The 12,714-nt window shown below is 43.1% G+C and overlaps 1 protein-coding gene across 1 annotated transcript; it reads left to right on the top strand.

The window, feature by feature from the left end:
• The first annotated feature begins 990 nt into the window (after positions 1-990).
• LOC119159969 (uncharacterized) lies at positions 991-7,213 on the top strand. The gene is made up of 7 exons (XM_075888415.1): positions 991-1,415; positions 3,260-3,325; positions 3,414-3,506; positions 3,601-3,681; positions 3,803-3,868; positions 3,992-4,078; positions 6,947-7,213. Exons 1-7 carry the CDS (start codon positions 1,232-1,234, stop codon positions 6,958-6,960), a joined length of 591 nt encoding a protein of 196 aa, XP_075744530.1. The 5' UTR covers positions 991-1,231; the 3' UTR covers positions 6,961-7,213.
• The last annotated feature ends 5,501 nt before the right edge of the window (positions 7,214-12,714 follow it).

The following is a 12,714-nucleotide window of genomic DNA, read 5'->3' as shown; positions in this document are numbered from 1 at the left end:
AACCTGGAAACAATCGAAAATCACCAAGCTGCGGCCTAAAAGCAGCCTACAAACAAACGAACTTCACCAGAATCGTCCAAATTCGCTGTTTCAAGCCTTGCGCTACTCAGCGCAAGCTTCGCCTTTTTTGTGGTGTTAGTAGAATGGTGTCATGTATCATTTGAATAGTAAAGTATTACATGACGTGCTTTTAAAATTTGCGTGCACATATCTTGGACTGTCTCCGACGGTAAACGTTAATGTAATTTAGCATCATTAGGCACGCTGGTCCCGTCTTTGCTTCAATTGTCCCTGTAACAACGAAAAGTAAATAGAATCGTGACTTTTAAAGGGACACTATCAAACAATGACTTATTTTAGATTGACAAACTGTGCTTTGAAAACTCCGATGTCGAAGTTTTCACAATCATAAGTTCATTATTAGCGACTAGATCGATGTTCATCTTTCCTTGTTAAACTTCACCCTTAATCCTCCACGCGTTATGTAAAAATTTTCTAAATCCCATTTTTCGTCTTTCTTCGATATGGTTTCAATAAAATTTGCTGAAACTTTGTATGCTAGATATATAGCACCCACAGATGGCAGTGTAATTCATTTTTACGGACTAGAGACTACGTAGAACCCAGTAGACCCCGTTGAAATCTATGACATCATGACGTTTGGTGCGGGAGCCTCGAGGTGGCGCTTCCACCCATTTCTTTTTTTGTTCTTTCTGCACATTTTTTCACACACGAAGAGTCGTGTCGCGGTAAGAGTGGTGCTTTCGGGACTGTGAAACAGAACTTTACTAACACGCGAAACATCCCTTTTTTTTCATTAGGGGGCCATTTAGGTGACGTTGGAAAGCGTTGAGCGTTAGCGTCCGGCGCATAACTTCGATTTCTCCGCTTACGGCATGCATGAAGTACAAATAATCTAAATTTAGGTCCGTATTTCAAGCTGAACAATGTAGAATTTATTAGATTGAAAGGCTGCAGCTATTCCAAGTGTATGGGTTTGGTTTCCTGCTTACGGCGTTAGACAAGTCTATGCAATGGAAGTTCGGGGTCTAGATTTGATTACGTATTCCTTGATCACTCAATTGAGGTAAAAAAAAGACATTTCAACGTGTTGTGTCGAAGAAGAATTGCCCACGGATAAGTTAGAGGGTGTTTAACAAAGAGTTGTGGTGTGCGAACGTTTCGCGATATTCCAGCGTTATTCATAGAGACCTTGCTGCAGCGGTGAAGTATGACTACATCGTGGCAGTGGATTTCTATGAAAAATCTAGCACTATTCGCACTTCTAACCACGTTAAGTGTTTGTGACCCGGCACCTCCTTTCGATGAAGTACCGCCGGGACATGCCAGGCATCGTCAAGGCCAGACCTCTCCAGGCAGTCGCATTCCACCAAGACCACGCATACCACGTCTACGTATGTATATTTTGTTTTATTATTTTTCCAAGTATTAGTATTGCGTAACGTTATCTATGACCAGTGGTAAATGGCTGTGTTGGGCACATTATCTTCTCGAACAACGCCCTTCAAGGCAAGGCGCGCACCATATGCGTGAATGCATACCGGCAAAACGAACGCGCTACCAGTCATGACTGTAAGGATAAAGGAGGCGATTTTTTGGTTAAGTAATGATATCTTGGTGCTCACGCCCCGCAATGGCGATGCGATCATGAGACACTGTAGTGGATGACTCCTGAAATTTCGGCCATCTGGTTCTCTTTGACGTCCAATGGCATGACACAGTACGCTGGTCTTTCGCATGTCGATTTCATCAAAATATGACCGTCGCACCAGGAATCAGACCCGCATCCTCCGGCTCAATAGCCCAGAACCGTAAGCACTGCTCCACTACGGCGGACCATTTCCTGGTTCACTGTTCACTTACTGTTCGCTTAACTGTAGGCTTAATGTCCATGCTTTGTTAACTTAGTCGAGTAATAGTTGTTGGACTTTAAGGTCCCGAAACCATGGTATGATTCAACTATTTTTGAATCCATCAAAATTTGGCCACCGCAGCCTGGATCCACTCCCGCGACCTTTGGATAAGCAGTCGAGCACTATTGCTACTAGACCACCACGGCGGGTTTAACTTAGTCTCTATGCTCTGGCAGTATACATACGAAAGTATAAGACAGGTTTTCTGTTATGCCATATTCACAGCACGACATCGGCGATCACGAAATTTTCCCTGCCAGATAAAAATCTCCTAAATATCAGTTAGGTACAAAAACACGAACAGGAAAAAGATTCATAAAGAAGCTAGAACGTCACGAAGTATTCTTCTCGTTGTTTTCAGTCTTTCAAGACCAGCAGTATGACAAGCGCAATACAAAGAGAACTTGAAAGGAAAAGTCACTGAAGCAGTCACTTTGTGCCCCACCGTAGAGTACAAGATCGCGCAGTCACACCACGAACTAAAGAAACGTGGGGCGGCATCTTCAAGTTGCACACGTACCTGCCTAATATGATATGTGGAAGTCATGACTTCTCCAAACCTGCATTTTTCGCGAGAAGTTAGCGCAATGTAGCTGCTTTCTTCGAGCACAGAGCTCTATGACCACGCTTCTTTAGAATACATTGACTCAAACGTAGCTTAGATCGGTGATGATGAACTTTTGAGTGCCAATTAAAGGTCTCCTAAACATGAGTGAGATACAAAAGAACGAACAGAAAAGAGATTCATAAAGGAGCTCAAACATCACAAATTGTACTTCTATTCGTAATGAATGTTTCAAATTGAGCACCATGACAAGCGTAGTACAAAGAGAATATAAAAGGAAAACTCTCTGAAGCAGTCAGTTTGTGCCCCACACTGGAGCACAAGGTCACGCAGTCACACCACAAACTAAAGAAACGTGGTACGGTGTCGGCAAGTTGTACACGTTCCTGCCTAATATGGTATGTGGCAGTCATGGCTACTCTAAACCTGTATTTTTTTTTGAAAAGTTAGCGCAAAGTAGCTGTTTTTTTTTCGGGCGCAGAGCCCCATGACCGCACTTCTTCAAAATACACAAGTGCCTCAGCTGTAGTTCCGTGAAGCGCTTACCTTTGAACGCATTTTCTCTCTTTTGCCTATTCCTTTCCAACATTTTCTCGTGCCGCAATGTTTTGCCGGGTAGAAAACGCCGAACAAGGGCTTATCAAAACGCTGTAACAGTGAATTGTTTTGAGGGGCCGCAACTATGATATTTTGAAGAATTCAACTGCTTTAGCGCTGCTGTCTACATCAAAATGTGACGATGTACGACGTTCTATTGCAGAAGCGCCATATATCTTTGTACCGCCACGTATAGCGCGTAAACAAGGAATCCTGCCTTTCGATCCAGGTATGCATTTTACCTTTTGCGTGCTTTGTCAACTTTTATTGTGTCATACCTACGCCTTACACCTAATTGAAATGTGAACGCCTCGCAGAAAATCCCAGACAACGTTTCCCCGGATTTCCCGAGCCTCCCCGTGGGAACGAAGGGAAGGGACTGCTGCCCACGCCGCCTCAACGATTTCAGAGTACGCGAGTTTCCGTTTTACTGTTGCTGCGTTAAACTCTATGTATGCGAGTGGTCGACATTAAAATCCGATTGTCTCACTGCGACTCTTTCAGAACGACCCTCCGTACGGCCCGCACCTATTCCTTCACATGACGATAATTCACCTGCTTCTCCTGACTCTCCAGGCGCCAAAGGTGTATAAACCTTGTACGCTTGTTAGTTATCCGTTCTCACTCCGCTGTTCAAGCATGCTCCACGCCTGTCTAATATACAGCGATCGTCTTAACTAACAATACCCGGCGAATTATTTTGCAGAATGGTCCCGCACGCACGATAAATTTTATCTAGGACGATTGGACAAAGCACCCGCGCCGAAGCTTCGTGAGTCTCTGGACACATTCCTCATATGTGTTATTACGTTTGCTTGCTTGTTTTGATTATTATTGCTATATCTGTATATAGCTGCCTCGATGATCTGTCATCATTCTGCGCGTTCTCTTGCAGCCAAACCGCCGAAATATTCCCAGGCACGCCACCCTCGTGTCCAGAAAGCTCGGTTTCTTGGAGAACAGCCGCTTGCAACATTTGCCAGTGTGTATTTTTATTTTTGCTTGCGTGATATTGCTACGTGCCAGTGCATTTGCATTTGCATTACATTTTGCTTAGGATGGTACCATTTTATTGACACAGCAAATGGCTGTTAAAATGGCTGGTCGTTCTTTTTTTTTCTAGCCACCTGCTAGACACAGAGAGATTATTTTCAAAATATATGATAGCAGTTCGAGTTTGAGGAATTTAGACGGAAACTGGTAGGAAATTCAAAAAGATTGAGATAAAAAAGGCCAGCCTAAATTAACGGCACAAGATCTTTTTAACCATCCTTGGTTCTATGAAGTTGAGGGCTCGAAATATTTGTGCGGACGGTAGTAGAACGGCTCTACATTAGCGCCGACAAGATGTTTAAATTAAGAAGAAACTACAAATAATTTTGTAGATGTATTAATGCCTACATAACATTTTCATTATGTGAAAACTCAGAATAACTTGGCAGATATATTAGTGCCTACATAGCAATGCAATTATATGAAAACACAGAAGAATTTTGCTTATATTCTGGGTGTGGTGCTAAAGGGCACATCCAAAAACAATGATGATTGTCAGGCAAACTAGTGATAATCACTATATTGCTGCTCAGATTAAGATAAGTGCCTAATATATGCCTACAATATCAACAATTATTGAATTTTTCAGTCTTTAAAAAGGAATAGGAATTTTCGCAGACATGATGCCTAGCTGAAAAGATCAAGCAAAAAAAAAAAGATGTGACTTCAAAGAAATGTGCTTCTTCACTTCGTCCTTTACTTATCCGCAAAAAACATTACCTAAATGGCGAAGGGACCGTTCTCGAGAACCAATACAAACCGTAAATCTCACTAAAATTCATCGGTTTTCATGCTTTGTGGAATCTGTTTATTATATTTGAGCAACCTGCAGTGTGCTGCGGAGTGCCGTGACCGCGGATGCCAAACAGACAAGCCTTACCTCGTGGTGCTTCGCACCTGAAAGTTCTTTCACAAGTGCACCGTCTCGTTGTGCATCTGGTGCTATGAAAATAGGCCCCGCATTGTGATTGGCCGAGAACTTTTCTTAAGAATTTTTTTTTTGCTTTTACTGTCGGTTTTCTGGACATGGGCCCTGTATTCTACCGATAACGTTTCACAACGAAACAAAAGTACCTTTAGATATTTTTACAGCTTGCACAGAACACGTTAAAGATGTACACGACGGGTATGTGATCAATTTTTTTTATGCCTTGGTGCTCCACATGCCGCCAATGGCGTGAGGTCAAAGACTTAGGTATTGGAGATTCCTTGACACACTAATGACCAAGTCATCCTCCGTTGAGCACGAACATGCTCAAGTGAGAATGCGCTCCGTGCATATCGATCGTGAGAGATGGTAATCAACCAATATGATTAGACGTGGTAGACTTTCGTCCAGGCTCGAAAGGTTTTCTAGCAAGCGACAAAGTACTTCAAGTTGGATTAAGCTGAGAATTCTTTTGACGTTGAGTGGACATTATGTGATTTGATTTTACAGCTACGTACCGAAGGTAGACTGCACATGTGACTTCTCAGATGAAGTCCTGCTTATATGAACAGGTGTTTGTACGTATAATTGACATTATGTGATTTGATTTTTTCAGGAACGTAATGAAGATTGACTGCTCGTGTGGCTTCTCAGATGAAGTCCTAGCTATGAATAGGTGTTTGTATAAACACGAGCACTACGGCAAACCTCTTATGAGCATCGGTCACAACATCAGCTTCTCTACAAGTTGCGTATCGCAGCACCACGTGAGCTGCGTGCCCGCATTTATTGAAGAAATTATATCGCTACACGCGCTTTTAGTTGTATTCTTGTCTGACATTTTGCGACCTTACACGACAAAGATAACAGTGTACATCTGTTGTAGTTTCATACCTCTAAAGGCTCGCTACACTGTAATACATAAGGGCGACAGAAACATGGAACAATGCATGTTTTATCTAAAGGAGATGGGAGTTTATGGGAAATAGAAGTTTGCACAAATGAAAAATTTGTGAACAGTAGGTTTCTTAAGAAGCACCAGTAGACCCCTCGTTCACGAATTTGGCATCTTCTGACTGTAAATTTTATGCCTTACTTAATGAAAAAAATAACACAAGTTCATAAAACACAGCGATTTACACAAACTAAACAACTTGCAAAATGTGCTAAGCAAGTGCAAAAGACAAAATTGACTAAAAACAGAAATTAGGATCTACAGACAGATACAATGTACAGGCAATTGTAGAATATGTCTTGTTTGGAAACAACGTACGTTTTCAACTTTCGTAATATGTAAACTATAGACACACCCGCATAACGGGCAAACACATTGTTCACAAATCACCACCAGACGTGTGCACACTGAACAACATATGAAAAACACAACCAGAATACATGGTGGTTATGTTTCTAAAGACGTTAAAGTTCCTGGAAAGTTACGAGATCAGTTTCAGTCAAAGAAAGTCTTGGCGGGTTACACAATGCGACCAGAGCTCGCCAAATGGTGTAGTTGGCATCATCAGCTGGACGGAAAGTTGTGTGATGAGTTATAGAGTTCGCCATGATTTCTGGGCGTATAATAGGAAAGTTTGATTGATTGATTTACTTATTTATTGATTGATTGATTGATTGATTGATTGATTGATGGACTGAATGACCGTTTTAACCTGGCGCTTAGATGCTTCTTCGTCATCTTACGTTGTTCGTTGCACCTTAAGTTTTATCTGAGGAGGCTCGATCACTTAGTTATGACAACTATCTAAAAGTAAGAAATTCTTCCTTAACGAAGTGACACATTGGCATATATTTTGCTGTACTTTTCCTGTTTTCATGTGTGGCGTTTTCTTTTCTTTGAATACTTTTGTACAGCTTCTACAGCATAATGATCCGAGCCGTTGAAATGCGGTCACTGCAAAAATAAGACCCAGAATAAGTGTGACGCAGAATAAACCTGTGGAATTTGTATAACTGACGTCACCATGAAGACAACAATTAGGAGGTGTATTGCATTTTTGAAGCTCAACAGCGTGAAAAAAAAACAGGTTGGAGTATCGTCAACAGTCAAAAACAGGAATGGTACCAAAAAATGCACTTAAAGTACTTTACGAACCAAAACAAATAAATGATCTAAAACAGGCTCATTTACTCGTGATTCCTTTTTTTTCATCAAGTTTCTAGCAGCACCCTCCCAAAAGTGTGCTAACAAAAGTACCACGTTTGACATTCCTACTATCTGCGGTTGGTAAAGTTGTCCAGTACCCACTACGCCACAATTATTCCTTATAATAAGGATAGCCAAATGGCATAATAGAAATAGGAAGGCACAGGTGCTCCGTAGCGCGCACGCGAACTTGCGCAGCTGTTTCTTTCTTGAATGGTTCTGCCTGCGATGTGGTGTGTTATGTCTGAGCGCTTTGTTAATGGCTTTAAAACGACCATTCGTTGCTCAAGTGACATCTTTTTACTGCTGGCGGGATATCACTCTCCTGCCACATGCGTTAAGGATACTCCTTCCTCTGCATGATATTTATATGGTTATCATTCTCAAGGCGACGGCAAGAACCACTCACCTTTTGACAACCAGATAAAATTTGGAGAAATATTCATAAACTAATTGACACAGAGACACCAAATCCGAACGAGATGGCTCACGGGTTGTCGCGAGAATCAACCCGCCACGCAACCCGACTACACAGCTCGGTGGCCATCCGTGGTACCATCGACGTATCACAAAAAAGGCTCATGTGCATGGTACAGAAAATGCACGCAACATTACAGGGAAGCAAGGCGAGTCTTCTCCGCATCTCACCCGAGTCTGTACAGGCAACAAGAATCCGAATACCGACAGCTACTGACGAACGCCTACCCAAACCCTGTGCGCCTCCACAGGAGCTACCCGCACTTATACCTGGACAACAACTGCAAACTATTGCAGAAAGGGTGTCTTATAAAGATATATTGTGCGAATGTCCCAGCTTATCAACATATTCTCCTGAGGCCCTCCGATAGCGGTGGCGGCAAGTGCGGCGCAGCTCGGAGGTCCAAGACAAAAAATTGGCTACCCAGCAGGCCAGGGAGGCTGTACGAAGACAATCTCTCCTAGTACCTCCCTGTGTGGTCTACTAGCCCAGACCACATACATGCAGAATTATGAAATAAAGTTTATTCACTCACTCACAGAACAGCGAAAACCGCTGCACTTGGGAACAGCCTTTTTCCTGAACCTGTTTATCAACCGCCGCAATCGCTTTTGTCCGGCCGTAATATATTATTCCGTGTAAGTGAAATCCGTATATCGCCTGCAGCTAAAACGTTTTTCTTTAACTGCACACCTCCACTCTACCAGTGAATGTATGGCTGAACGAAAAATCTGTATATGCGCTCTTGACTATAAATTATAGTCTGCAACGATCATGAGACAATAGAACATTGTTGGATTCATTGTGGTGACACATTATGCTTTCCGGACAATCTAAAAAGAACAGTCAAAAAAACCTTTCCGTCACAGCCCATAGTATTCGGTTCCTCCGTTTTCAAGAAAGCCTCATCAATACTACGCCTAATGATCTGTTTAAGTTATTAGGACTGCATTCGTTGTGGAGAAGTCACATGATTGAAAGACACCCCGAGCCACCACAATTCATTAAGTTTGTCTTCCGCCTGCTCAAGGGTGCGATGTTGTCTAAACTTCAGACTCCGTTGCGGAGTGGCGTACACGTCTGGACGTTTGCGTGCGTTTGCAAGACTTTTGAAATACTTCGTACTGTCTGGAAGATTGTGAGTGTTGTGTATGTGTAAATAATTCTAATGGGACGAACTACGTCGTGCACAGTTTTTAGCAATTACAGGTAATGGTTCTACGTATTCGAAATATGGTGACTCAGTCGTAAAACACATGTTTACCACGCAGGCGGCGTGGGCGCTATCCTCCTTCAGGCCTGGAAACATTTATTGTTTAGTTTATTTGCATGTTTCTCGACTTTTCTGTCACGAACAAGATGATTATGTGCTTATAATCAACGGCGCCAATGCGACACCGACGCCGATGCTGGAAGCTTGGTGAAACGACCCATTCAACGCTTTCGCGTTAAAAACTTAAACCAGCTGACGCCGTGACTGCACATTTCACGAGGAGAGGCAGAAGAAAGTAAGATGTAGAGTCCCCGCGCCTTTGTGCGCGAACTAGCTGCTGTGCACCTTATTTATGTATTGTGCACTGTGCTGTGCGCTTCGCCATGTTCCCTAAAGCCGGCAATACAGCTGAGTTAATCCACCGTTTGCACTATGTGTTAACTTACTTATGGCGTTTACAACCTACATAAGGGGTTGATCGGTTTATTGGGGATAACTGTTGGTTATTTATTCGCATGCCTAGCATCGTGGCCATAGCATTCTTGATACAAGGCTGTATACCACATGAAACGTTTAGACACCACAAGGTATACTTCAGGTGTTTGTATGAATTTTTCCTCTAATAACAAAAATAAGAGAGAGTTACGAATTTTAAGCTAATATGCAAAGCGTTGTGCGTTTGCGTCAGGCGTACATTGTGCAGATTTTCCACTCACGGTATGCGTTGTGTACGAAAGATCTAACGTAAGGTAAGAATTTGCAGTTGTACAATATCTTTGTTATTTGAATGGAGGGCTTTCCGCGATCAACGCTGTTAATTGAGGCTGGTTCGCTCCTTACGGCAATAGAGAAGCCGAGGCAATGAAAGTTCGGGCTTTCGCTTTAGTTAGGTTTTTTTTGACAAATGAAATAGGAAAAAAATACAATTCTGACGTGCTCTGTCGAAGACAAATTGCACACGTGTAGGCTAGATGGCGTTTCCCAAAGAGTTGAGATGTGCGAACGTATTCACGGAATCTCAACGTTATACATACTTCACTGAAACCTTGCTCCATCGATGTATAACGAGAGGAGATCATGATTGCAACTTTATGAAAAAAGTCACAGCATATTCAAGGAGTGAATGATGAGTGGGGCGAAGCTTCGGAGGGTTCTATAGGTAAGCAGTGAATCATCTGTCCACTGGCCGCGTCCGTCCGTCCGACTGTCTGTCTCTCAATCCGTCCATCTAGTGAACACTCCGTACCACCCTCTCGCACCTTTTCATCATATATTCATCATATGCAAGTACCACCATCTGGCGGACATTCCTAGAACTCAGTGAGACGTGGCTACTTACAACTACATACATCGAGGACGCACGACTTACGGCTTAAGCAGCATGATTGAACAAGCACTAAAAATTACACACTCAGAGAGTACATAGACGAGTGCTTACTAGCAACTGCATTTTTTTTTTCGAAGCGCACACAAATAAATGCATAACACGCATGTAAGTTATTTCCAACCTTCCCTTGTCATCATCAACAACGTGGTATACCAAAATAATCACTCCCATAATCGATGGCACACAACCGGAAACAAACACGTGTCAAGAACCAAGAAAATATATATAAAAAGAAAAAAAGAAAAAGAAAGAAAAGAAAAAATGGCAGCATATCCATGGAGTGAATGATGGAGAGTGGGGCGAAGCATTCATTCGTCATTCGTTCTTGCTTCTGTCCGTCCGTGCGTCCGTCTGTGAGACCGTCCATGCGTCCATCCGCCCGTCCGTGCGTGCGTCAGTTCGTGCATTCGTCCCTGCGTTTGGCCATGCATCCGCCCCTGCGTCCCTTCAAGCGTCCATCCATGCATCTGTGTGTGTCCGTTCGTCCACCTATTCAACACTCCAAGTAGCACCACCTCGCATCTTTTCATCATATATTCCTCATATTGAAGCACCGCCATCCAGCGGACATTCCAAGGACTAAACGAGAGGTGGCACACGCACACTTTCTTACGGCTAGCGCTTCGGGTCTACTTCCCATCTTTAATCACCTCGAGCTCATGGTGTATACTCGTTCACTGTATTCATGGCACTGTGGCCCAACGTCCACTCAACCTTTCTAAAACTAAGGAGGTTACACCCAGCGAGTATAACGTAGCAACCCTTTCTTGTCGGATAGTGCTCAATGTACATGCCAATGGCTGCTAATGGGAGTTGCAGCGTGCACGTTAACTAAAAGCCGAATGATCCCGTGTCTCATCCCCCCTTAGCAGCCATTGGCATGTACATTGAGCCCTATCTTTTATTGTCCAACAACGCACAAAAGAAATCTCTCACCGGCACCACCTTGGAGGTCAAATTGCTATACTTGTTACATAGTACAACGGCTACGAGGGACGAACAAGTGCCGCTATAAAGATCTTCGCCCCTAAAAAACAAAAATTGAGGCAGTTTCGACGTATGCTGGTGCTGAGCCTGTATGAGGTGGAATGCTTGTCAGCCTATTTGTTTCTCTTCGGTTTTCTCCCTAGCCTCTTTTCTTTCTTTTTTGTTCTCCTTTCCAGTATTGCCTGCGTTTTTCTGTTTATTTCTTTTTAATTCTGTTCGTTTCATTTCTTGTCTTGCTTTCTGTATCTTTCTATTTCTCGCTTGCTTCCATTTTGATTTTTGCACATGGTTCGTGCTGTTTTTCTAGGCAGAAAAGTAATGCCAGAACTTCACTTAATCTCTAAGGCACTCTTAGACAAGGAGGAAGAAGACCTCTTTGTTGCGAGCGTGTGCTCAGGTAGCTATGCTATATGAGGTTTCGCCTTCGTTGCACCGAGCGACGACGCAAACATACGACAGTTTGGCCCTATGAACTGCGCCACATTGATAAGTGTCTAAAACATCAGTGAAAAAACAATTCGGCAGATCCGACTTACCTGCGAATCGACGTTATGCGAAGCATGCGGAGAGAAGGGGACCGTGTTGTAATTTTTTCCATTAGGCAACATGTCATGAAATGACGCTAAATATATGTACAATTGTTGCATGCTCACACATATGTTGAAGAGTTGGATATGTTTATATAACCAGTTGTTTGCACTTGCACAACGAAGAAAACTGGAACATGTGTATTAGCGACACTAGAAGCTGATATGAAGCACTGATGCTCACGAGGATGCTGGCCCTGGACACTGCTGCATAAATCGACTTCAGCGAATGACAACTAACCACAATTGACGGTAACCTGACGTGATGGCTGCATCAAAGGAGTACATATGTAATGTTTATAAAATTGGGTAGGCAGCCCTGCAACCACTCTTGACGTTTCACAAAGATTAGCGTATCTTTGAAGAGTAGTTCCGAGACCTGGCGTAGCTCTGTGGTAAAATGCTTCATTGCCACGCACAATGCTCAGGTTTAATTCCAGCAGGGGCCCTAGCATTTATTTTTTGTATTCAGTGGGTCGACGCTACCAATGCCGGTTATTTCTTCACGCTCGCACGTTAAAATCTCCCATGTGTCTTTTCGTTGCTCTTGGGTAAATAAGAAGTGTTAATCACCTGTGGCATATACCCGCATACCAGTGGCACATACCCACCCGTGGGTATGTGCATGCCACTGCCTAGCGGGAAGTGCTTGACGACATACGCGACGGGATTGTGACATTATTCATGTATTGACCAGTCTGTTATATTCGTCAAAAAATCTTACCCTCCCATGATACTTTTGGTTCACGCCTAGTTAAGGGTGTGAGCCCGAGAGCACCCAAATGTAAGTGGCTAGATAGATAGACATACAGATACTCAAAGAC

This window comes from Rhipicephalus microplus, chromosome 3 (assembly GCF_043290135.1).
Source record: "Rhipicephalus microplus isolate Deutch F79 chromosome 3, USDA_Rmic, whole genome shotgun sequence".
NCBI classification, from domain to species: Eukaryota; Metazoa; Arthropoda; class Arachnida; order Ixodida; family Ixodidae; genus Rhipicephalus; species Rhipicephalus microplus.
Note: the sequence above shows the minus strand (reverse complement) of the source record. Positions and strands in the feature narration are given on the sequence as shown.